The 27242-nt window shown below is 38.9% G+C and overlaps 1 protein-coding gene across 4 annotated transcripts in view; it reads right to left on the reverse strand.

The window, feature by feature from the left end:
• Positions 1–27242, reverse strand: part of FAF1 (Fas associated factor 1) — a 189686-nt gene that overhangs the window by 87330 nt on the left and 75114 nt on the right. For all 4 annotated transcript variants that reach the window (XM_068163852.1, XM_068163851.1, XM_068163850.1 and 1 more), the window contains one exon: positions 3736–3822. In XM_068163852.1, coding sequence (XP_068019953.1) covers positions 3736–3822 — 87 coding nt within the window. The remainder of the gene's footprint in view (positions 1–3735; positions 3823–27242) is intronic.

Raw genomic sequence — 27242 nt, forward strand, 5'->3', positions numbered from 1 at the left:
CTCTTGTTCTGGTGCTGGCTGCCTGGGAGAAGAGACCAACCTCTGCCTGTTTACAACCCCCCTTCAGGTAGTTGTAGAGAGCAGTAAGGTCACCCCTGAGTCTCCTCCTCTCCAGGCTAAGCAGCCCCAGCTCCCTCAGCCTCTCCTCACAGGGCTGTGTTCCAAACCCCTCACTAACTTCGTTGCCCTTCTCTGGACTCGTTCCAGCAAGTCAACATCCTTCCTAAACTGAGGGGCCCAGAAGAGTTACTGGTCTTGAAATTAAGATATGAGGTCTTGACCAACCATACTGTTTAGGGAAATAAAGTACTACTGGCAGTAGTTGGGAGGATGGACATTGAGTTCCTCTATAGGGAATCTGCATGAGAGGGCACAGTTACAATACAGGGTGTTTCATCTTCTGTCTTTGCTTCTCTTCCCTTTCCCCCCTCCAACCCAAAACTCGTTCTAAAACTTCTACATCTTTTCAATGCAGAAAGACATTCCATTCTGACAAGTTCACAGTCATTGCTTATGAAGAAGCAGGCATTTCTCATGGCTACGCTGAAATGACTTAAAACAATGAACCAATTACAGAAAATAGCTTTAGCTTTAATAGAGAGAACAAAAGCAGCACAAAAGCAACCTCTCTGCTTCTTCTCATACTGTGTGTTGCCACTCCACGCTATCAAAACCCATCAGAAAAATCAGGGACAAAAACTCATCCTCCCAAAAAGAAATCAAAACCCAGTGACCTCACGAGGGGAAAAAAGGTTTACCTTGAATGTACACATGTAAAGCTAATACCTCAAAAGTAATCTGTACTAAAATGAAATCACAATGCTTCCATGTAACAACTGTAACACCACCTAAGACTGACCTCAGATATTTTTTCATTAATGGACACTTATTTATATAGGTTGCTCACTGCACTTGGCAATGCCAGTAACTACTGGTGGAAGTTTAGAAGTGGAAGTTTAGAAGTTCAGCCATTACAGCAAAGAGAAATGGAATGCAGGCATGGTTCTCATTTTACAAGCTCTAGAATGTTAAGGTTGTCACAAAATCCAAAATAAAATTTGAGAACAAATTGTGAATTTACTTAAAGCAGATGGTATTTGTTTTCCTAGGATAGCTTTTAAGACTTCACTATATTAGCGGATGATATACATGCAAAAATAGATAAATTAAGCCTTTATGGTAATTAAAGTTTCAGTTTTACTTATGTAAACTTATTAAAAGGGAAAAAAAAAAGATTTAAAATTCATACTCTACTTTGTTTGAACTTTAATGAGCAGAAGAGAGACAATTTGTGGCATTAAAAATTACTTAGGCACAATAAAAGCTAAAAACACGACCTTGACGAACGGTGAAATGGGATTTCCACAGACTATATAGGACTTGCTCCCCACAATCAGATTGACACAGCATGAAAACATTCTCCTGTGGGGAGGTTTTGATACCCATTTCCCTAGTGCAAGTGTGCAAAAGGACCTGAAAGAGTTATTGACAATTCATACAGTATCCCATCTTTCATTAGATACTACAAGCAGAGAACATATCTTAACTCTGAGGGGAAATGAAGCAACAATGTTTTAAATGGCTATTGACTCCACTAAATTTCCAGATAATGTCAGAAGACTGTAGTCTGTCAGGTTCATAAGAGACTCAAGATGATACAGGAATCCAATTATGCCAAGTCTATTTAGTTGTCCTGTTTGCTAAGCCAAAGGTTAACGAGAACTGCACTGAAAAAGCCTCCTGTGGTATTACAAAGTATTTCTTATGCTGCATAACATGGAAATGAAAAAGTATTTTAATCAAGTCTCTCTTTAACTCTTTAATTGCAATACAGTACTACTACACAACACAGCAAGGTAAAAAAAAAACCCCTCATAACAGAAAAAGTGATTTTAAAAATTTGCCATCCTGACTAATTGCTAAATTACCGAATATCTCTAATTCGCAAAGGAAAAAAACATAATGTTTAGATCACAGACCCATAGACAGTCATTGATGACACGAAATCTTCATAAATACTTAGCTATGGCCTCTAATTTTAGACAGAAATTAATTATATTTTTGGTGGTAACACATTCAAATCTGTTTACACAGCTGACAAGTCTCAGCTGCACCAGGCTCGAGCAGTGAGCTTTGAGGACTCCCTTGCTTTGGAGCAGATGACTCAACATTCACCAGTTTCATTAAAGATGAAAAGGGGAAAAATTCACCTGCAACAATGTCACTTGTAAAAACAGACTTAAAACAGATTTATGAGTTTTACATATGTGAGGTATTCTATTCAAAAGACAGGGAGGAAAAAAGGCCGGGGGGGGGGGGGGGGGGGGGGAGGGGGAGGCAAATCTAACAGCTGTGGGAAAACGGATTAGAAGTGTTGAGTTTCCAATTCTGTCTTGGGCTATATAAATAAATAAAACGTTAAAATGGATCCAGATTTCAAAGCCTGTAATTACCACATGACACCATGCTGTTATTTCAGAACTTGCATCTATCGTCTCAGATACGCTCCTGAACACAGGGAACAGGGATTTACCCGCCTCTCTACTCTCTACTGTTTCTGCAAACACTACCACAGACATATTTTACAAGCATGTTAGAAAGGCAGTCTGTGCTTGCCTTTGGTTTTGGTTGGGTTGGGTTTGTTTTTTTAAATGACTGGCATAAACGCTTTACCCAGAGCAAAAAAGCAGCAGTCTTATCATGCAAACAGCAAATCTCCCTTGACAAGAAGAGAGGAGTAACAGAAAAGTTAATGGGTTGAAGATAATGGTAATATGTAGACAAATCAAATCCAAATTATTTTTTCATTCTGTAGAATATTCAGGTTTCAGGAATTACTGGATACAAATTGAAACACTTTTGGTTGGTAGGTTTGGTTTTCATCAGGTCACAAATCCTACCTACAACATACCTACATAATTATATGTCTGTCTTTCGAGGGTTTTCAGTGGGTTGGTTTGTTTTAAATAAAAGTGATTCTTCTAGCTGGCATTGGGAACACACTACCAGAAGAAAATGAGCAGAACTGAAACACAGGCTGCAAAATATACTATGGGGACAACCATGCAAGGAAGCAGGTTGAATATTTAATGGAGTTCTGCAATCAAGTCCCACCATTTCACAAATTCGTCAGCGGTTCAATTAGCTGATTCTGTTCACCAGAGGTTCATATTGATCCCCACTAAGATTCCCCTCCAATTCTAAATAGTGTAACTTCTAAAACCTGCAACATACATTTGAAAATGGAATACATGTGCTCCATACATATTAATTACTATTTCAAAATGCGATCTTGCAAGCACCCACAAATTTTTACTGATCCAGCAGGCATCATGAGGAACATGAACTGCTTTCATGAGGAACACCCCCTGCTTAAAGCCAGACACAGGCTGGGTAAAAATATCTAGACCTGCACTCAGAATACATGTAAAAAGCAGGACATTTTTCCTGCAGTTCAATCACTGCAATAGAATTCTGCAGCTTCCAAAATGTTGTGCAGCTTCACTTCAATCCAGGAACATGCCATTTTCTCATCTACAACACGCACTGAATTTGCTACACGTGAATAATTTCCACGTGCTTCGGTCATGCAATACTTCGGGATTTGTACCTTTCAGGATAAAGCCCTGAAGAATGTGTAGCGTTAAAGTTACTGCAAATGGTGATTCTGATCAAAAGCCCAAGTACAATCAGGCATTTGTAGGAAGATGTGGAAAGAGAAACAAAGCTACTTACTGAGTCATCTGTGGCTGAAGGAGGCCAGCCTTCCCATAGCTGGTGACGGACAGGGATACTAGTTAGGTCATACACATTCCGCTTCACCTGGTAAAAGTGAAAAGGAAAAGAAAATTACAACTTATTCTAACAAAAGCAATGCAGGTAGATAGAATTATTTTCCTCATAACCTCCAGATTTGTGTTTGTCTTTTTAATAATTATTATAAACCAGGTTCCTCCAGCACTCAAAGATGCAGATTTGTTCCACAGGTTTATGCATAAATATGCCAGAAACAACTGGAGAAAAAAACACATATGTTAAAAGGAAAACATAGTATATTAAAATCTATAAATTATCACCCACAAAGATTCATTGCTGAGCATCATAAATATGTTCAACAATTCACAATACACATTTTTTGCTGTAAAAATCATTACAAAGTAATGAACAAACCAAACGGAAGCAGAAGGTAATAACAGAAAAGGCTACAGGTTTTGCTAGATGTATATTCTGTTTCACCCAAGAAATTCAGGTTCCTGCTGCACCTATTGCTGTAAGAAACACAACCAGTTTTGCACAGGTTTCTCAAATGGGATTGAAAAAAATAAAAGAGTATATTAATAATGAAAATATGAATTAACAAGCATCTTTCCAATGAAGTAGGCGAAATGCAAACAAAGTAATTTTTACATCAACTCTCTTCTCGTGATATTAAAACACAAGTCGCTACCATGAGTCATCTCACATGACGGCTGTCAGGAGGAAGAGAAAGGGAAAGAAGAAAGTTGAAAACTTCAAATACAGGAGATAAACTGGCAAAATATAAGACTAACAAAACTCTATCCACAAAAACATGAACACAGGTTAAAAAAAAGCTGGCATGTTTTATAAGAGATTTTGTGATAAATCATTATTTCAATCACAAAAAGATGTATTTTCCTTATTTGGGACAGGCAATGGCAATGACATCTCAAATTCTCAGTAATATCTTACAACTGAATGTAAAGACTGCACAAACAACCAGCACACATAAATATTGCCAGGCTGGGCTAGAACTGTGATCACTAAAACCTCTACAGCTGGCTTTTGGTTTCTCTTCCATACAACTGCTACATGGAAATACAAGGGCCTCACGTATCTTCACAGCTCTGTTTTAGCTTCCCGGTGCAGATCTCCTCAACCTATATTGTATCAGAAAAAAAACCCTCAAAGAGATAAAAGTAAGGTTTGCTACATTTAACCAGCATGATTACTCACTAGACAGAGTATCTGAGGAAGTCAGAAGTTCTGCATCTTGCACCCAGCTCTGAGGGGCTGCGTAGCCTACTGCTAACAGACACGAGATGCAGTATTTGACATATTAAGCCAAAAAATATTAAGGCAGATGGATAAGGTTTGACTTCAAAGCAAATGCAGAGACTACTCCAAAAACCTTTCTCTAAGGCCTAACACAATCCATATATTTGAAGTTTTCATATCCAAGAAATTAACTAGACAACTCTAAATTGCCACCCTTAGGAAGATGATGCAATGAACAAAGTGATCCACTAGACAGGCATTTCATATAATTAATCAGTACTGGCCAGAGCTTCATCACTGAAACAGAGTGGAGATTTGAATACACAGTAAGGTACTATAGCACTGTAAACATATGGAATGTGCACATGTTCTCTCAAAATTTGTAATTTATTTTTAGTACAGAATGTATATGCAACATCTGGCAGTGGATATTAATCTGAACGATGTGTTTGCATAATGAAATATCACCAACACTCTCTTTATCTGGATCATCTTTAGAGATAAAAGCTGCATGGACTCTCACTTTCCAATCTGCCCATAGTTCAAGCACATTAATACATGGATGAAGGACACACGTACAGACATTGAGCAGTGAAAGCACTGTTCTAATCATTGTAAATATCCTAAGGGAATGAGGGAGGAGGCAGGGATTTCCACACACACATTTGCTCACAAATGTTGATTTGGGCAACATTCTTTGAATGATTTGATGGCACTGCTGCGTGAGTTTGCCAACAAGTAAGTATGACTGGGAAAATTCAGGGCATATAGGGAACAAACAGAAAGTGCAGTGCTCTTACAGTATTTCCAGTTCACAGATTCTCTATTCAATTACTGCTACTTATTCTCACTACTTTTAGTAGCAGTAGTGGTAGCAGTATTTCATACTAATCAAACCTGTCGTTCATAAGATGAGAGAAGAACTGCCTTACACTTCTGGATAAAGTTAATACACAGGCTATGCAGATAACAACTTTAATACAATCTGTTTAAAGCTTCATAAATATTCTACACACATTATCCAAGAGTAAGACACATTACTTAAAACTCTTGAGTCTACAACTCATTAAAGGATGAAAGGATGACCATGTGGGTTCCTTATCTGGTACATATATGTGGGTTGGATTTTCAGCTCAGCTTTATATCCAAAGTATGTTTTAGAACCATTAGGGAAGATCTTCCTCTTTCTTTCCCCCCCCCCCCCCCGTCCCCCCTTTTTTTTTTTTTAACTACTAAATTACTTGTACACCAAATAACCTTTTTGTCAGTACTGGTTTTGCTCAGGAGTTTTTGCAAGGAGACTTGATCTGGTAACTCCATGTCAATTAAGGTACAAGTATATTTTAATTAAAAAAAGCTAAACTAAGAATACTGTTTTGGTTGAGACAAGAGTACTGAAATATATATTAGCAATTAAACTGGACTTCATTTTACTGCATCCTCATATTGAAGCATGTTGTCATGCTTCAAAATAAACAAACCAACCAACCACTCCATCCCCCAAACAAACTGTAACAAAAACAAAGAAGAAAGCCCCTCCAACTTAAAGACTGATTTAAATTCATTTCAAATATATATATATATAGAGAGAGAGAGAGACAGAGTATATTGGGTTTTATATGTCCATATGTATATATACACACATGCTCCTGCAAAAGATGGAATTATGGAAGACTGAACTCTATAGAGCTTGGTATATGATCTCATTCCTACTGTTCAAAACAAACAGCCTTTCTTCACTGCTGCTTAACAAGAAGGTAGCCTGCTGTGCAGTGTTAGTTTCGCAGCAGTATCAAGGTACAGAGGTGTCATTACTCTGTACTGACCCCACAACAGCCCATCAAAATGTAACAATACTGATCCCTGAGCACAAGAACACAGTTCTAGGCATTTTAGTTTTCTTACATTAAAAACCAGGATAAAGCATCTCTCTGAGTTAACTACACTCTGGTGACACACCAAAAAATTCTTATCAATATTATTTTGACAATATAAGACTCTACAATGAGCTATTTTCAAACAGCAAGTAAAACTTAATTTACAGAAGCCTGGGATCAATAGAACTACATAATGTTGCCTTCAAAAAGCCTTCAGAAGTAAAAATAAATAACTCAGAAGTCACATTCCTCAAATTCCCCTTTAATTCCAAAGTACAACAGAAAGGCATTATGAAAAAAACAGTATTTCCCTTCTTTCATTAACTCATCTGTAACTGCACTGAATTCAATAACATTCCTCTGCTATTCTAAGCTTGAAAGGCATGCTCGGGGTAAAGTGTTATGTTGGTATAAAGCACAATGCCAGACTGATGTGCTGGACAAAAGTGATCAAAGTTGAAGTAATTTTAGCCAACGCACAAGTATTCTGCTGCATTATTCTACCAGAATGACATCTGTTGAGCAACTCGTCGCCGAATAAACTTGTTGTTATAGACAGGCCTGGTTGGGTAAAGGACCATGTAAGACTTATTAGAGTAATGTTTGATTAAATAAACTGTTCAAGATCATAACTGGATGTGGAATTCATGCCAAAGTAGTCCTCTTCCAAACAACAAGCCACAATCAGTTATTTAAGATAAAATAAGCTTGCTTTTAAACAGCTATTTAATGTTGGGGCTGTTTCAATGGTATTGAGAAAGCAGAGCACAGAAATGGTTTAGGAATATTTACCAGTCAAGTACAGAAAACCTCTTTTCTTAACTGACTTAATTTCAGTTTAAAGTTCAAAATTCTGTAAGGGGGAGAGGGGGAAGTGCTAAAGATTGGTATAAGGCAGAACTAGAAACTGCTTCTTCACTAGGCCAGTGAAATAAAAACCTGTGGCCACACTCTTCATGCAACTGAATCAAGTCAGCAGAGTTAAGTGCAACAAGTCTCTGCTCCAAGGCTTTTATTTCTAAATTCACATGATATTGATAGAAGGACTGAAATCTTTATGAATTTGCTTAAAGCAAGCTCCAACTTCTACTGCCATCCACTGAGCTACATTTATTGGCAAACTTTTTGGTCCCCCACCTTTGATCAGCTCGAAATACTAATTGGTGGCATTGTCTTTGTGCAGCCTCGATTTTCTTTTCATAATGTTCAGATGCCATGGTGACTGGCACATTACTATGGCAGCCCCCTTCTGGATTATCATCCCCAGAACATACAAGATCATTTAAAAGAAATTAATGGGGCTTCTATTTGATTCCACAACTCAGCTGTGAACAGTATCAATGCAACCATGTAAAGCTAATTTAAAAAAAAAAAAAGGAAAAAAATCCCCATGATACTTCAGATGCAATTACACTTGGAAAAATTTTGTGTAATTCCTGCAGTATGCCCTCCCTTGCAGCTATACACGGATGCTGGAGAAGTACGTGAAGCTTTCCCCTCAGCTTATTTTAACTGGTGTTAGAAGAGAGTTAAAATATAAACCAACTTCAAATGTTGTAAGAAAATCCATATGCCAAAGTAGTCACTGCACTGGGAAGCCCTCTCAGATACAGGCAGTCTTACTTTCTCTTGCACTGTTTCTTAAAGTGGATTGGCATGTGGCTTAAATAAGAAGGCTAAACACAAAAGATCTAAGTTGTTTGCAGTTATGAAGTTGATCCAACATTCATAACCCTTCCACATGAATATTAGTAAGGAGAAGACAACGTAAAATGCATCACAGGGCAAGAAGTCTGTACCCAGGTAATGTGGTGATGATGATGATGACCCTCTGGTGGTTTCACTCAGGAGTAAGCAGCTATTTTCTTATTTCTGAATTAGGGAAAAAAAAATGATATCTACTGTCCAAAACAACAACATTCTGCACCTTTAAAATAATTTACATATTATGCTGAATCACCAATGAACTGTCGTGCCTGAATCTGTATCTTTGAATCACAACAAATCACAACAAAGTTTAACAGTCCTTTCCCTCCGGCTGCTTTCCGCTTTTGCAGGTACAAAGTTAATTTAAATAATGTAGATAATGAACTTTTGTTAGTCTTATTATTAAATATAATTTATGCAAAGCTGTAAATTGGCTGAGATGCTAAAGACTGTTCCAGGCACATAAGCAGCATGAAAGACAGTGCAAAAATGAGTGCATGAAAGGCAGACAAAAGGAGCAATAAAGTCAGAGGACTGTGAGGAATGTGGAATGTGAGTTGGGGGATGCAGGGAAATGAGATCAGATGCAGACAGAGCAAGGTTGCATGGGGCACTGATAGCAAAGCCAGAATCTTGACTTTGACATTTTAACAGAGAAGAAGCCAAGACAAGCAAGTAAAATTTTCTGGAGACAGTAATGACATGGAAGGGGCAATGACAGAAAGAAATGCAGAGTAAGCAAAAGCATTTTGGAGAGGAAAGATGGAAAGGAGGCAAACCCACCCAACAGACAAACAGCAAAGAGCACTGGGAATCCGACTATGGGTGACATAAAAGGGTCATTTTAGCTAACTATGGATGGACAAGAACTGTTAAAAACAAAGAGGTGCAAAACTAGAGAAGAAATATCTCTGCCACAGCCTACTGTGAGAGCTTTGGCCCGCACTAGCAATGAAGATACAGGACAGAAACAGAAGTAGTTGGGAGAGAAAATCGGAAACAAAAATAAGTGATCCATATTTAAAATTGTCCCATACTGGAGAAAAAGTATTTTGTCTTTTCTCAGGGAGAGGCTATCAGCAGTCAATGAGAAACTGAGTGTTTTAAAAAGAGATACTTGCAGTCATTTTAGAGGCAGCCATCCACAAGCAGGACACACTTGTATATAACAAGGTACGGTATGAATCATGACTGACATTAGCAGCACACAGGTCACTTCATGCATGATTCACCTGAGGGGAATGGTCCAAGTCTGCTCCACTTACAGTTTTGTTTGCCTTTCTCTAGCACCAGTACACAATATAATAAATTCTATTTAAAAACCCCAAAGAACAAAGGTTATTTGAACCAGCACATTTTAGTGTTGCCATTACTTTAGAAACAGTAACGTAATTCTAAAGGTATCAAATGCTAACCAGCCTGTCCTGCCAGCAGCTGACTGAAGTTAGAACTAGGGAATGATTTCCATTAGTGAATTAAGATGCCAGAATCAGGCTATTTTTAAATAACAGCGTCTGCTTCTTCAGAATTTCATATCACTGAAACTCTCCAAGGAAGACTCGCTGTGCTAAAACAACTATTTATATTTGCACATATACTCAATTCACTCTGTTGCAATCTAAGGGGAGAAAAAATGCACTTCCAACCCCTCACGTCCAAGCTTACCAACCAAAAGACAGTTGTGATTCAATGCTTCTGTTCAATTCATAGGAACTCAAATGTGTGTTTTACTACAGTACATTCTCCAATTAATTTTTTATTTCACAGCCTTCCTTTTAAATTACTTTCCACAATTATTAATACTTCATTACCCTCCATTCATTGGACCTGGTATTTTAAAACTCTTTAAAACTAACCCTTCTTGGATGTTATTTAGCCTTTTTTAATGGGTCTGTGCCAAGTTAGTATCTTAACACCACAACCTGCAACAAAACAGTCTACTGGATAACATCAGTGCATTTTTTTGATATTAAAAGGAAATAGGCAAGAACATAAAAGCAATGCTTCAACTAAACTTTACTGTATCTTTTGTAAGGTGAACTTCTGATTGTTTCATGCAATATAGATCTAAACCTAAAACAGAATCTGAAAAGATGGATGTTCCAACCACATGAGGTGGGGTGCCCTCCAACAATTAGCAAGGTATTTTCTCAATATCAGTCTCCTGTCCAGACAAGGTTTGAGGTTCAAGAATTAATCTGAGCTCTCTTCAAGCTACTAGATCATACTTTTTGTCACTGCTTTGTGTCTGTTCTTTTCCTGGGCTACAGCAAGTGGCAGATGTATAACCACTATATTATATTTTATTATTTACTAGATTCAATTCCATACACAACTGTTTCACTGCCTTTAAAATGTTTTAATTCTTGATGTCTCAGTTTTCATAAACACTTTAATTCCATGGAGTAAAGAAATTCTCTGCTGATCTCCATCTTTAATTACCTAAAATTATCTATCATCCTAGAAGAATGTTATTGCTAAATGCAGGTTCCATGCAGGTTCTCCTGAACTTGAAGCAGAAGTTACTGACTGCTGCTATATGGCCTGCACTGCACACAGGTTCAGCCTCCATAATTATTATTATTCATTGCTTTAGTGCCTAGGAGACCTAATTGTGATAATCCCCTCTCTGAACTTCAAACCACACGACCCTTTGAATTTTTTAATAGAAGGTTAAAAGAAGAAACAAATTCCTATAGAAGAAAAAGGGAAAACATATTCTTAAGATATTGAGGCAAGAGGCATGAGTATATGAAAAAAAAAAGGGGGGAAAGAAAAAAAAGATCATTTTATCAGCACACAAGCATGAGGTGAAACAGGGTATAAAAGAATTGGGAGTGTGAGCTAGCTGTGACATTAGAGACTGAAAGGAAGATGTGATTAGGGTTAAAAGAGATCAAACAACAAAGACTTACTGCCAAAACAATTTTACAAATTTATTTGAAAATACCTGAAAGACTTCAGCTAACAAAATAAAACCGGTGATAATACTTGAAGTTCTGCATTTGTTCGTTCTACATGCAGTGCACTGACACAGAAAAGATACATTCTGAAGTCCTAGTTTGTTTTTCTATTCAGTAGGAATGGTCATTTGAAACAAACAAAAAAAAAATATATGCTTGGTAATAAGCTAAAAGCAGCACGGTTCGGTGGGAACTTTTAACTTAACCTTTATGTGCATTACAAAAGGCAACGGGCAACTTCGACCAAGTCATCTATTATCAGATCACTCTTGAGAGGCAACTACTCTTTTAACAAAGCCACCAGTTGCAAAAGAAAGGGTAAGTACTGTTTGTTACATTGTTCCCCCAAGGAGGGATATTTATTTGCTGTAAAAAACAGGGGGAAAAAAAACCCAAACACAACTCCCCCCGCCCCCCAACAAACCAACAGATAGTTATTGCTAGAGTCTCAATTCAATTCTCATTTTATGGCCTAAAACACTGATAAAATGAGAAGCGTCAGATCTTTCATTTCCATTATAACATTTTAAGACATCGTTAAAAATAGGACAAACTCAGGAGGTCCATTACTCATACCAGATCCTGCAGCTGGCAGACCTTCTTTTTATTATAGAAAATGTTACTTTTAGTTACCAGCTTCCAGCAGATTTCAGAGTGCCTCAACAGGGCATGGTAGGAAAACAACCTGAAATCCAGAGGGTTATTTTGGACTCTTCTGCAGAGGCTGTAACAGAGCTGAAGTGAGACACACATACTGAGGAACAAGCAGGCTGAATCAGGGGATCTCTAGGAAGAAACCAAGAAAGGTTTAAAAAAATCAAAACAAAACCAGAAACACCAAAACCCACACCATACATTGGAACAGTTTAATTATCAAGATCAGATCCATGATCTCTGGAACTGAAAAAAAAGCCATGTCAAAACCACTAGTTGAAATAGCTTGTCTGCTAACTGCACAGAAGACTGCATCAGGGTAACAGATTGTATCTGGACTAACCTGATGAAAGAGACAAGTAATTTCCATATGGATTGCACACTTAGATTATCCTAATAAGTGAACTCAGTAACTTGGAGAAGAATATACCTTAATACTTATTGATTATGTAGTTAAGGGCATGGCTGAGAGCAGTAACTTCAATGCAAGCTCTTTAAAAGTGGTATGAAAACTAAGTTTAAACCACTGAACATACTTTCTGTCCATCACAACCTCTCTCAGACCTATTAGAGCCAGAAGCGACTACCACTACTGGCCAATGGCAAAACATGAATAAAGGTTAGGAAGGAAGAAAAAAATCTGCATGCCAGTTACACAGGCTTGACCCCAGTTTGTCTCTATCACATGTATATATATTCAGCCTATAGTGCAAGCAATTATCCTTTTGCAGCTCCTGTCTTCCAATCTGTTCCAATTGCATTGTCAGGAACTGGCACATGAACTCCTCAGCAAATAGTTTATCTTCTGCTTTCCTGTATCTTCTATTGGTGGTGCTTTTTCTTTTTAAAGAACTAGATGACTTAATGAGCTAAAGCCTATCGAGTATTTTGGATACAGTCAGGTTCCTACTGGTAAGGGACTCAAAGACTATTTTTAGGGTTTGAATTATCACTCAAAGAGTCAATGTGATCCTTGCAGTGGGAAGTAGAGCTGCTACATTTTCACAGCTGTCACATTCTCAACAACAGAAAAAATCAGACAAATTTATTTCAAGATAAACACTCTCATCTTCATTTCAAAAGAAACTAGTTTGCAATAGCCTAGGCATTGTAAATACACACATTGGCCTTTCATCACTTACCTAGTTGTGCATTTTCACAAGTCTCAAAAGTAATCAGTCATAACAATAAATGCTAAAAAGCAGATGGCCACTTTAAGAACTAATAAGGAGATGAATGGAAATTAGATTCCCCATTCTTACTGCATTTAATTATAGTAAAGAGCAACATTTTTCTTTTCACTAAAAATCAAAATAAAAAAGCCTTTCCCTCTTCCAACTTCCTTTTCATTTTGGTCCAACAGGAGACTAAATCCTGCTGCCACTTACAAACCTCAGATCACTCACAACGATACACGCTCTTTAACGTGTCATTGTCAGTATCTTCCTCCACTCCCACCCAAGCAGGTTTCAAAATAAAAACCTGACTGTTGCAAAGTCTCAGAAAATCTGTGAGCTATATGCTTCAGACACAATCTTTCTTTTAAGCAATCAGCCTACCAATTTTAGTTTAAGAAACAGAGCATCACAAGTATCTGCACTTTGTTGGGCGGTTTTCACTTGTCTCAGTTCTAGACAACCAATAAAAGACTCTGTTATGAAAGAGCATATTCTACTGGTGCTAGAGGCAATATAAAATCTACTCAAAGTTTTGCACAGTATTTGCAAGGTTAGACACACTGTGGAGAAGCAGTTCAGTCTATGAACCACAATTGTGCAGAGTTGTGCAGCACTTCCACATAGAGAAGAAATCTCTTCTTCTAACCTCAATATTTTACCTACTTCTGCCCACCACTTTTACCCTTGAAGATCACAAAAAGCTTGCTGCTTAGTGAAGACATAGGTAGGCACTCTCTGCAGCACTTTTATTCCCAGTGCCAACCAACAAGATGCAGCTAAAAAGGAACACATGCCATTATATCTTCACCAACACTATACTGTGACAAGAAGACAAAGATACATTCCTGTATAGCTTGCAATAATTTGCAACCCCAAAGGGCAGAAATACATGTAGAGTGCATTTCACTGAAGACTTGCTGGTATCTTTACCACACAAAAGCAAATACAGGCTACCCAGAAACCCATCAATAACTCAACTGTTGATTTGCTCAGTTCACCAAGGTTGTTGGAATCAGGTTGGTAAGACTTATCATACTCTTACATGCAAGAACTCAGCATGGAATCAATGCTGAAGTAAACTGTGGTATCTTTCTCAGTCCTGTATGAATGTAAAAATTATTCTATGTGGTTGAGTTTGACTAGATAGTTTATTAACACTATTCTGGATTCAAGCCAAAATAAATTACAAGACAAGGTTTACTGAGCTGTTAGCATTCTACTTCCTCCATTTCATTTGCATGTCGACCAAGCTGCTACTTCTGTTGAGGTTTTTCCTTTATATTAATATTCAGAAAGCTGAAATTTATTTCTGCTTTAGGAATGGCTGTTAGTTTCACAATGGGAAAGAAAATTATGCAGACAATCTGCACAGCGTAACTTAGGAATCAGATCAGTTACAGATAGAGTTACTAATATTGCTACATTTAAGGCAAATGCATGGAAGATGCCTGACTATACTACTAACAAGCAGCCCTCCTATATACATATACATTTTTAAAAGAGAATTCAGCCTATTTAACAATTCATTAACAAAGCTATTCCTTAGCTCATCTCTGCCATAACCTGCTCTATTCAGAAACATATGGGAAAAGACATTAAATAACCAGTGAAAACCATGGACTTCTGGTATTAGTGCTACACATTGCATACCCCTATTCATTATTCCACCTCCCTTGTTTAATCTATCATTAAGACTCAGTGACCCTACACTAAATTTAAAGCAGATCCTTCCTTCCTCCCATGCCTAAATTCACATACTTTTCTAGTTGGGGATGCCCTCGAGTATTAGCCACTCTACAGGGTTTCTCTAATCTCAGGTCTGAACTATGTTGTGCTATAGAAGCAAGAAATTGCTGGTTTACATCTTTAACTATGGAATCTTCTACCAAAAAAAAAACCCTCATTTACTTAATAAGATAGAGGAAAATCTTTCATTTGGAACATATTTAACATGTTAAAATAATTCTTTTCCTCTATATGACACAGAATAAAACTTATAAAGTATATTAAAGCACTGCCTCCCTGTACTTGTGTTCCAAACAATTTCATTAGAAGGAATTTTAAAGCTTGCAGAAGTTTACTGTCACATCTTAAGAGCGAGGTCTTTATGTGCACTCAAAGTCAATATGATATAGATTTCTAATAAACAAACAAACAAAACCCCCCAAGAATCAAGATGACAAAAATCAGATATTAGATTTACTTTTCTTTTTCAATATAGGAACTAAAAGTATATATAAAATATATTAAGACCTCTACCTCTTTCATTTCTTTTTATTGACACAGATTGCACTTTAGCAGCAGTGGCAGTACAGATGAAAATAATATTAAGAGTTTCCTGAATAAAGGACAAGAATCATTGTTGTTAACATCTGTACATATTTGTCAGCTATACCCCTGCCTTCCCCTTCCATGATAAGGTGAAAATTGATCTCCATCAGGGTATTAAAAAGTTAAAGATGGCAAGACTGTGAGTGGTGCAGAGATTAAATTCTGTCAAGCTAACAGAACCAATCAGGCAAAGGCATAATTCAAAAAAGGATTTTTATGTTTACTGAAAGAAGCCGTAACATTTTGGTTTGGTTTCATGAAAAATGGTAAATTTAGCATATTTAAATACATTTAAACACATTTCCTCAAAAAAAAACCCACCCAGAATTGAAAACAAGTGCTGCAACCTGAGCAAAACCCCTGATCTGCATTCTCTCTGGCTTTTATTTCTGTGATTTATTTAGAATAAACCAAACCAGGTTGGAAGAGACCTTCAAGATCATCGCGTCCAAACTATCAACCAATCCAACCCACCCAAACAGCTAACCCGTGGCACCAAGCACCCCATCAAGTCTCCTCCTGAACACCTCCAATGACGGCGACTCCACCACCTCCCTGGGCAGCACATTCCAATGGGCAATCACTCTTTCTGTATAGAACTTCTTCCTAATATCCAAGAACTTCTTCCTAATATCTTTAAGTCTTTCCCCAAAGAAGTCAACACTTAGTAGTAGTAGATGTACATGAGTCATACATATCTGTAGGATACAGAAAGATGAGGAAAGCAACAGTAAGGTTCAAGCTGTCAAAATCATTTTCCTGCATGCAGGCCACAAAGGATTATTTCCATCTCCTGCTCTCCATTAGTAGCTATAAGACAACAGAAAAATATGAGAAAGAGTTAAACAAACTAAGGTAAGAGCAACACTGGAAAACCTGAAGTCCCATTTCTACACAGGTGCAGACACAGGAAGACAAAAGGAAAGCATTACCAGAGGATAAAAATTAAAAAACATCCAGTGATCTCTATAGATCTGGAACATAGAATAATTTGGAGAGGCTTCTATATTAATTTTTATCTCCAATGAAGCAGTTTTCTTCACAAGCAGCAGCCCTTTCATGAAGAAAAGAAGTCATGTTTTGCACAGCCTACCCTTTTTATCAATGGCATTCTGGTACACTCCTGCCAAAAGCTGCTTTTACATGCTTGAAATGCAATTATGGCAGAAAAGCTGACCAAAACAGAAAACAAACCACAGAAGCCAACCAGAGAAAAACATTTCTTATAAGAGGGAAACCTTATGAGAAAAGTTCCCAACTTCATTTTCAAGTTTTTCAAGATGGGGGGATGAGTCCATTCATTCTTACTCTCTGCTGATTTCCAGGTTATTGAAACAACACTGCTATTAGGAAGAACATTTTAACTGGGAAGATAATCAACAAACCTCTCAGGACCTGTGTGAGGAAGCAACAAAATCTAGGGAATGCCAACATCATTTAGAGCAACTTATGAGGCAGAATTCTCAGCAAGTAGGTTAACTTAGTATTCACAGAAATAAACATTCTAAGGTCTCAGTTCTGCACCTTGTAGTTCAGACATTCTTCCTGAATGGAATGAATGGAATATTCCTTCTGGACTGGCTTCCAGTATTGAACTGGTTAAATTAGAAACTTTTAAATTCTCAACATCAAAATCATATTTCCCTTTAACATTTCAAAATATACATTAAGAACAAACAAGCTAAGAGGAGTGAGGAGTGCATACATGAGTCCCTCCCAAGGCAATAAGAATTTATTCACTGTCTCTTCAATGGGTGCCACCTTGGAGAACCATCTAGCTCAAGTAACCCAGAAACCACACACTGCTGAAATCAAAAAGCTGTTTTACAAAGGCAAAGGTCATTATTTCATGAATATACACTTTCACTAATGTTTGGCCAAAACCCTACAAGGAGTCGCCTCTTCTCTAGATCTCTACAAAGCTTACCATTCATCGTGTCCAACCCATCAACCAATCCAATACCACCTAAACAACTAACCCATGGCACCAAGCACCCCATCAAGTCTCCTCCTGAACACCTCCAGTGATGGTGACTCCACCACCTCCCCAGGCAGCCCATTCCAATGGGCAATCACTCCCTCTGTATAGAACTTCTTCCTGACATTCAGCCTAACCTCCCCTGGTGCAGCCTGAGACTGTGTCCTCTTGTTCTGGTACTGACTGCCTAGGAGAAGAGACCAACATCATTCACCTGTCTACAACCTCCCTTCAGGTAGTTGTAGAGAGCAATAACGTCACCCCCGAGTCTCCTCCTCTCCAGGCTAAGCAACCCCAGCTCCTTCAGCCTCTCCTCATAGGGCTTGTGTTCCAAACCCCTCACCAACTTCATTGCCCTTCTCTGGACTCGTTCCAGCAAGTCAACATCCTTCCTAAATTGAGGGGCCCAGAACTGGACACAGTACTCAAGGTGTGGCCTAACCAGTGCAGTGTACAGGGGCAGAATGACCTCCCTGCTCTTGCTGGCCACACTGTTCTTGATGCAGGCCAGGATGCCATTGGCCCTCTTGGCTGCCTGGGCACACTGCAGGCTCATGTTCAGCCTACCATCGATCAGTACCACCAGGCTGCTCTCAGCCACTCTGACCCCAGCCTGTAGCACTGCATGGGGTTGTTGTGGCCAATGTGCAGAACCCAGCACTTGGATGTGTTAAATCTCATGCTGTTGGATTCTGCCCATCTGTCCAGCCTGTCGAGGTCCCTCTGCAGAGCCTCTCTACCCTCCAGCAGATCAACTCCTGCCCCCAGCTTGGTGTCGTCAGCAAATTTACTGATGATGGACTCAATGCCCTCATCCAGATCATCAATAAAGATGTTAAAGAGCATGGGATCCTTTAAACACCACTTCAGAAAAAGAATATGAAGCTGTTCTGGCAACTTTCCTTGCTTTACTCTGCAACTTGTCATCTCACTGTAACAATTATTTCATTAAAGACTTAATTATTTAAACATACATGCTATTTTCTGTCCATTTTTCCATAGTAGCTCAACATGCAACTCTGTAAGAAAATAAGCAGTGAATCCTATTCAAAGGGGGGAAAAAAAAATCCCTTACACTGCAGGTTATGAAAAATTCAGCTACTAATTTCCCCAGAAGTACCTTCAATGCTGAGTCCCCATCAGAACTGCTTTTTCTCTAAAATAAAACTGGAAACTACATATTACAAAACAATACTCTCAGATAATAAGTCCTAAGATCAGAAAGGATCTATGCAGCTCAAATTAACACATTTCTACAAATCAAAGCAAAATTTATCTTCACTTTTGTTCCTGTTACAGAATTATCACCTCAACAGCCAATAAAAAGATCTAATGAGGTATTTCAGTATCTCCCAAAGAAATATTTTCAGCTTTGCTCTTCTTTTCAAGTGTTTGAAAGGGAAAAAAAAAAGTAATGAATTTCTCCAGCACACTCTCTTTTATTATTCTGTGATAACAAGAAGAGAGTTGCATAGAGTTTATTTTTCACATACTTAAAATATTTTTTATCTCACTGCAACAATGGCAAAGGAAATCCCTGACCAGAAAGGACAGTTATTCATTCAACAGCAACAGAGAAGTTTACTTGGAGCAGTAACCTTCCTTGTTTCTACTAATGGATAATGAGCTGAGATGACAAAGACTTAATGAGTAGCTAAGAAGTACCTCAGAACTCTGCACTTCATGATGCAGGATAGACTTCAGCATAGCTTGCAAATAAGTATCCATGAGAGACAAGGATCCAGACTTCTACCTAGTCATTCAGCTATGTCTCATTGAGTCTCCTGGGCCAATTCTACTTGTTAGGACACCCACTAGTGGAGACAACAAGCACCCTCTAACCCTGAAATTACCCACATATATCATGCGCTTCGTGGATTTCCAATGAGGAAGAACAATCTCTTAAAGTCCATCAAGAACAAGACAGAAATTTGAAGGACTTGGAGATTTTGATGGTCATTCAGCCCCAGGAAGTATGCCCTGCATCTAAATCATTCCAAACAGGACAGTGAAATTGTAATCACCTCTTTCATGATCTGTGTGAGAACGTTTATAAGAAAATCAATTGGAGGCACATCCAAGAGGTCAAGAATGTATGTAACAGGCAGGCTAAAGAGATGTAAGGTCTGGAATGGCTTCAACAGCACTTTTTTGTAAAGAAATTGTTTCTGGAACTAAAACATCTGTCTTGAGTAACCACTACCTGGAAGGTACTGAGGATACCCTCCGAGGTCTCATTTGTTCAAAATGTTCCAAACCTTGGGGCAGTCAAACAGATGCACCAGAAGGGAATGGGTCTTTCTGCAAGCCCAAATTCTATGAGAGGAGTCAAGTCTCTGAACATCCTTGTTAAGATGTGATCATCACCATGACACCGGGCTGTGTGAGGCTTCAGCACACACATTATCTACAGCAGATGAAACACATTCTCTAGTTTATGACTCTGCTTGTGAGAGCGAGCTGTCACCCCACCAAATCATTAAAAAAGGACAGAAAACCATGTATCCCTCCACATGAAGAGTGACTCCTGACAATAAATTTGGTGTTTCTAAGTAACACATGCATGAATAGCAGTCCTGCTATGGGTAAGAAATGAGCTGCAATGTACAGACAGCAATCTGTCACAGACTGACCTCCTTGAGCAGAGAAAGCAGCTCAGTGACATCAAAACTCCCCACGTGAATGTGACTATAAAAGCATTCAGCCACCCTATTTTAAAGACAGGTATTCTCCTCTTGTATTCATTTTAGATATTTGGAATACCTTCTGTAAAATCCTCTTCCTTTGAAACAAGAGGCCATTATTACAGCCCAATGGATTAGAAGACCCAGAAAAGGCTTGCCTGCAGATGTCTTGTAAAAGCAAATTCCTGAAAAGCAGCAGGGAAAAGGATTGCAAGGATGGCAAAAAGCCAACAAAAAGCTAAGAGCTGCTGGTAATGGTGTCAGAGAGATAAGCATTTTGAATTTTAGATCCAGGCCAGAAAAAAAAGAGTGTAAGTTGCCACCAAAGCTATGGAGAAAATGTACAGATCAGACTGGAGGGGAAATAGGGCTCTCCTTTCCAAAATCCTCACAAGTATTTTGAAAGTAGAGATTGAGATGCCACATATGGAACATAGGTCCATCCATGGTGGCTTTGGTAGTGATGATATCCTGAGGACTCTATCACGGTTTGCAAGGAAGCCATTCAAAGGCATCTGCAGTTCATTCTGCTGGGTACCTTTGACCTTGCAGAATACAGAATTAACCAGGTTGGAAAAGGCGTTCGAGATCAAATCAAACCTATCACCCAATACCTCCCAGTCAACTAAACCATGGCACTAAGTGCCTCATCCAGGCTCTTCCTAAACACCTCCAGTGATGGTGACTCCACCACCTCCCTGGGCAATCCATTCCAATGGGCAATTTCTCTGAAGAATTTCTTCCTAACACCCAGCCTAAGCCTCCCCTGGTGCAGCTTGAGACTGTGTCCTCTTGTTCTGGTTGCCTGGGAGAAGAGACCAACTCCCACCTGGCTACAACCTCCTTTCAGGTAGTTGTAGACAGCAATAAGGTCTCCTCTAAGCCTCCTCTTCTCCAGGCTGAGCAACCCCAGCTCCCTCAGCCTCTCCTCATAGGGCTTGTGCTCCAGACCCCTCCCCAGCTTTGTTGCCCTTCCCTGGACACGTTCCATCATCTCAACATCTTTCTTAACCTTGTTGCAGACTAAAAGCATGGAATCAATCCATACTTTAGTCAAATAAGTGAAATTTAGAAGATCACGTGCATTGGGGGCGGGAAGAAAACAAAGATCCAGTTTCTAGCTTTGGTATATAGGTAAAGTCAGAAAACCAGGAAGCTTCTGTCCACCTCTCAACTTCTTCCAGATGTGATCTTTGGAAACAGGTCACTAAGAGATTAGAATACAGAATGGAGATTTTCAGGATACGTTCACATCACATCACCTTACAAGGACTTACAAATGCACACCAGACATTAGCCTCGGGAAGATGTACATTTAACCTGTAAGAAAACTCCAGTATCCTCCAAACTGAACAGTAAGCATGACAACCTCACACTTTCCTTTTTCAGTATCTGTCTCTGAATCAAAAGATCTTAAGGCATGTTTACTGTGCAGGAACAGAGAAGGATAGAAAAAGCCCATTTCAGAATAAAAACTGTGTAGAAATACTTGCAAATTAAGCACCTCTCTTTACTTTCATCAGAGCTTTCCTTTTCAAAAAGAATCAATAAAGCTTCGCAAGAGTAAACTGTCTGCGGTTACTCTTCCGGCATCAACCTCAGCGCCAATTAAAGTCTGAATCTTTATTGTTTCTTATTAGCTGCTAACCAGAACAAACACTGACTTTTTGAGATCCCAGGCTGAGACTTGCTGCAGCAACCATTAAAAAAAAAAACAACAAATAATATTCTTGTTTTGACTTGTCTGCTGGGCAAATTTGACATTGAAGCTACACGGTGGAAAATAAATGCATAATACCAAGATGTTAATTTTACAGAAACACTTAACTTTTGTGACCACAATTAACACTTAGGGGGGGGGAAAAAAAGCCATTGACAGGTCTGCCTGGCTCCTGCTTCTCAGGTTGCCTTTCCAGAGGAGGCTGAGCTCCTGCAGAAGTCAGGTTGCAGCTGACCCCAGAGGCTGTCTTCAAAGCAGCACATGGGGAGGAAGAGGGGAGCAGGATGACAGGGAGTTAAATACAGCTATAAAATGACACTGACTTCCAGCTAGGATCCAAAACAGAAACCTAAGGGCAGGCAGCTGCTGAGAATTGCTCATCATCTTCTCCCACCCTCAAGCTCTGGGGTCACCTCTATGAGGGCAGGAGGACACAACTCCCAGAAGAACCTAACAGTTTTGCAGCAGCAACATCTTATCTGTGCAAACAGACAGGAAAGGCAGAGTTAGCCCCAAATTTGTGATGCTTCAAAGTATATTTTATTAAATCACCATAAAAATCAGCTGGTTTAAAGTGCACTTTGGGAATACAGCTACTTTTATTTGGCATAAACACAGCTTCACATCTCTCACTCCACTGCCTAACATCACAGAACTGCTACAACACGGAACTCCTCCGAAGCACCTTTGACCTCATGACACAGTATTTTACTGAGGAACAGTGACACTTCATAGTTTCATAGTTTCATTCAGGGTTGGAAGGGACCACAAGAACCATCTAGTTCCAACCCCCCTGCCACGGGCAGGGACACCCCACACTACATCAGGCTGGACAGAGCCTCATCCAGCCTGCTCTTAAACACCCCCAGGGACGGGGCCTCGACCACCTCCCTGGACAACACATTCCAGGGTTTCACCACTCTCATGGGGAAGAACCTCCTCCTCACATCTAGCCTGAATCTCCCCACCTCCAGCTTCATTCCATTCCCCCTAGTCCTATCACTACCTGAGATCCTGAGAAGTCCTTCCCCAGCCTTCCTGTAGGCCCCCTTCAGATACTGGAAGGCCACAATTAGGTCACCTCGGAGCCTTCTCTTCTGCAGGCTGAACAGCCCCAACTCCTTCAGTCTGTCCTCATAGGAGAGGTGCTCCAGCCCTCTGATCATCCTTGTGGCCCTTCTCTGGACATGCTCCAGCACCTCCACATCCCTCTTGTAATAGGGGCTCCAGAACTGGACACAGTACTCCAGGTGGGGTCTCACCAGGGCTGAGTAGAGGGGGAGGATCACCTCCCTCGACCTGCTAGCCACACTTATCACTGAACTAATGAAACCACTAAAAAAACCTGAAATTACACAAGTAATCCTTTTAATGGTGGTAGAACACAGAGAGCACTTTTACACAAATTAAGTGAGAAAAGGGGTTTATTTATAATGAATATGATCACTAAATTTTCTAGTAATTTCAACTCTAATACAACATTCAAACTGCCAAGCAAAGCAGAGTACAATTGACTACCACACCCCCACACCCCCCCTTATTCCAGCTAAATTACAGTAAGTTAGCCATGATTCTTAAATGGGAAAATAAAAAATGCAAGGAATGGAGAAAAACCTTAAAAAAAAAATAGTATGTGAAAAACTTTTTGTCTATGAAATCAACCAAAGTCGAAGGACTCCTTCTGGCTTAGCACAAAAGTGAGATCACTTTTGTGAGATCCTGGAAAGAAATCCAGGAAGAGATCCTAAACAGAGCATGCCACTTCTTTCTTTCTTTTTTTCTAAACCTCACTGTTATAATAAAGGTAACACTGTTTTGTTACATGAAATTGAGATTGTAAAAGGTTCTCAAATCAAAGTCTTTATTTATACATTTGCAGATGTGCTTGCTACTTCACAGGGAAAGCTTTAAGCTCATTATACTAAGGCATTAGGAGCAGTGACAGAGGGCATGCTTAGAGAGTTTACTGCATGGCACTATAGCACCTCATGATACTTTTTTTACTTTACAACTGCTACTGCTTTTTTAGTGCAGACTAACAAGTTTCTATTTGCTTGCACAGTGAAGGTGGGACTCCAGAGGGAAACCAAAGTTATGCCTTCTACCAGATGCACATACACAATTTACATCTATATACCTGTGTACATAAATACATGGGACTTAATACAATTTATTTGTCATGTATTAACTAATACAGGTTAAAATTATTCTTTTCACTTCACCAAGGACACCCTCACTTTGTTTTAACTTGATCTAAGTCCTCCTCTATTTATGGGAAGTAGAACAAACAGCCCCCAAGATAAATAAGAACATTCACACAACGGTTAATGGTGGCTTAACTAAATCAGATTGGAGGACCACCTTTCTTTTAAAGCTATGATGTGGCCTTGCATTGACCACTTCTAAGCTGGAAAACATTTTTAAGTCAGTCTCATATTCTTAAGTTTTGGGGGATTTTCATCACTACAACTCAGAAACGTTATCATAAAGTTGAGAGAGAAGTTTTTAAATGTTCTGAGTCTGGAGATTTTGTAGAACAACATGATAACCTCAAAAAACTCCAGCTAACTACTGCCCAAGCCCGGCCTTTTCCAAGGATGTAACTGCCTACCAAACCTTAATAACTAAGTAATAAACCCCTTTGAATCAATACATTTAGAACACTAATTCGAGATGATTAAAGCAGCAGATAAGGTTAAGAATTAAAATGCCGAGCACAGAATATGTAAACATCAAACACAAAATATTATTAATTGTTATATACTTCTCATGTATTTGCACTACACACACATTTCAAATGCAAATATTAATTTGGAGAGAAATACCTACTGTATATGCACACACTGAAACAGTTTGCTCAGCTATACTGCATCAATGGTTATTTGACAAGTTATAGCATCACAAGCTGCTCATTTACATACTCAGCCATTCCCTCTGTATTTTCCCTGTGAAGATGTTAATAAAACAACTGTTTTACAGATCCGTACCAACAGCTCCTCCTCTGAACCACAAGGATACTCATAGTTATGCAAATGGATTGGATAAAGTATACACCCACAAACAGAGACCAAAAATGCAAAAAACACTAATTTTCTAAATCCTAGGGAAGTGTAATTTTTATTGAACTATGGAAGTTAACACCTAGAATAACAATTTAGTTGCTGGGGGGGAAGGGGGAGGGGAGGGGAAACCCTTCTGTTTGATACTCATATAATAATCAATGAAAATTCAGTCTCTGAAAAGCTAATGTGCAAGCACTGTACTCAGTAATCTTCTTCCACATGGGGTCCGTTTTCAAGTGTAATTCAACATACTTAACACTCTGCATTGCAGAAAAGACAAAGAGCATAATAATTTACAAGCTCCTATTCTACAGTTTGGTTTTCTGCATTGTCAAGGAGGAAACAATGCTTATAGAAAAGTTAGGTCAGATAAACCACGTTGATCTTTTAAAGAGAAGCAGCAACGAAGAAATTCTTACGAGTTCTTCATTAAGAACTGCAAAGGAGTTAATAAGCCAGGAGATAAAGACAGAGAACAGGGCAAAAGCAAAGCATGTCTCTGGAGTAACAAAGAATAAAAGAAGAGGAAGCAACAGATTCTCAAGAAGAGGAGCAAAAGAAAAATGAAAGATGGGGTTACCACACAAGCAAAATGATCTGCAGAGGTGAAAAGACAAATGGGTGACTCTTGAATTCTCTAAGTTAAAACTGTATAGTCTCAGATACAACCTAGAAACTGATCTGAGGCAAAAGGCACAAAAATTGAACCGAAACTGAATTTGCCACTCTCTTCTGATGCCAGTGTATTGGGACAACAGAGGCTTATTTGACACTGCATGATAAAATTATCCTCTACTTCAAATGAGAAAAGTTTGCATTTATGTTTCAGAAGAAACATTTAATCTCCAAGTCTCATTGTTCATCAGTTTAAACTCATCTTAAGGAAAAAACCAGGATGCTATTGCACTTGATAGGGAAAATTATACCTTTTTGGGTATTCAAAAGGCTTGTCTTACTGCTCACGTTGATTCCCTGCATGACTACTCTGCAGTGAGTTGAAAACACACAGGAGCTGCACTTTTCACTTAATCTTTCATTTATTTATTCCCATTCAAGAACTCACCACCTGTTTTCAGAATTATTAAAACATGACACTGTTTCTGCTACAAGGAAGAAGGTTTCCCAGCGGTGGAACATTTGAAAACACTGTTTTGCACCAAAGAGCTGATGCAGATCCAGTCCTTGTAGGATGGAATTAGGATCAAAATAAACCAGAAGATGCACAATGTTTACAGTTCAGCTACTAAGAAACATTCAATCCACACAGGCAGACTAGAAATGGTTGTTAATAAGAAGTCAGAAACAAAACAGCCTGGATGTTAGATCCTCACCACCAACTGTTTCCTATGCAGACCTCCTATTGCACTGACCTGTCTGCCAATGCTGACATAGCTAGGAACTACAACTTACTGTTCTGTGGAAAGACTTAAGGAGAAAAGACATATCCCTGGCAATTAAAGTTTCATCTCAGCCTACTACTCTCAGTTCATCAAAAAATAAACTTTAATCCCACCCAGTCCTCACAGAATGCTGTAGAGAACTTTCCTATTTTTCATTGGTCTCATAAGACTCAACCTTGAAATACTAATGTGGACCCACCTGACTTGACTGTTTACCTCCTGCATCAGGGAGAGAAGTTTCACTTTACTGTTCTGTACTACAAGAAAGTGTCTTTTTCCCACTGTTCTCTTGTTGCTTTTTGCAAACACCAGAGTTTCTCCATTTTGTTTGTCTTAGTCCTGGCCTAGGCTGCCCTGTGGTCATAGTTCTCAGCTGCAGTCTAGTCTTTTCTCTGCCAGTCCAATGTCAATGCAGAGAATAAAAAAGAGCCAAGACCTTTTAAGCAGAGCCCGTGAAAGAGACTGTTAGTTATAGGTGAAATAGTCAACACACAAAACACTCCCCAGATTAATCCAAGCACTTCTTACACTCCCCACTTTTGAATTATTCAGGAATAAGTCCTTCTTGTCTTAAAAGAGGAACTTTTTGTGGCTAAGTGCAAATAGGAGCTTATGCAAGACACAGAGGGGAGATGCTGAACTGAAATTCAGCTTGCAGGGACACAAACATAG

Source organism: Melanerpes formicivorus, unplaced genomic scaffold (genome assembly GCF_026170545.1).
Source record: "Melanerpes formicivorus ecotype bairdi unplaced genomic scaffold, bMelFor1.0.p_v2 SCAF_75, whole genome shotgun sequence".
In the NCBI taxonomy this organism is placed as follows: domain Eukaryota; kingdom Metazoa; phylum Chordata; class Aves; order Piciformes; family Picidae; genus Melanerpes; species Melanerpes formicivorus.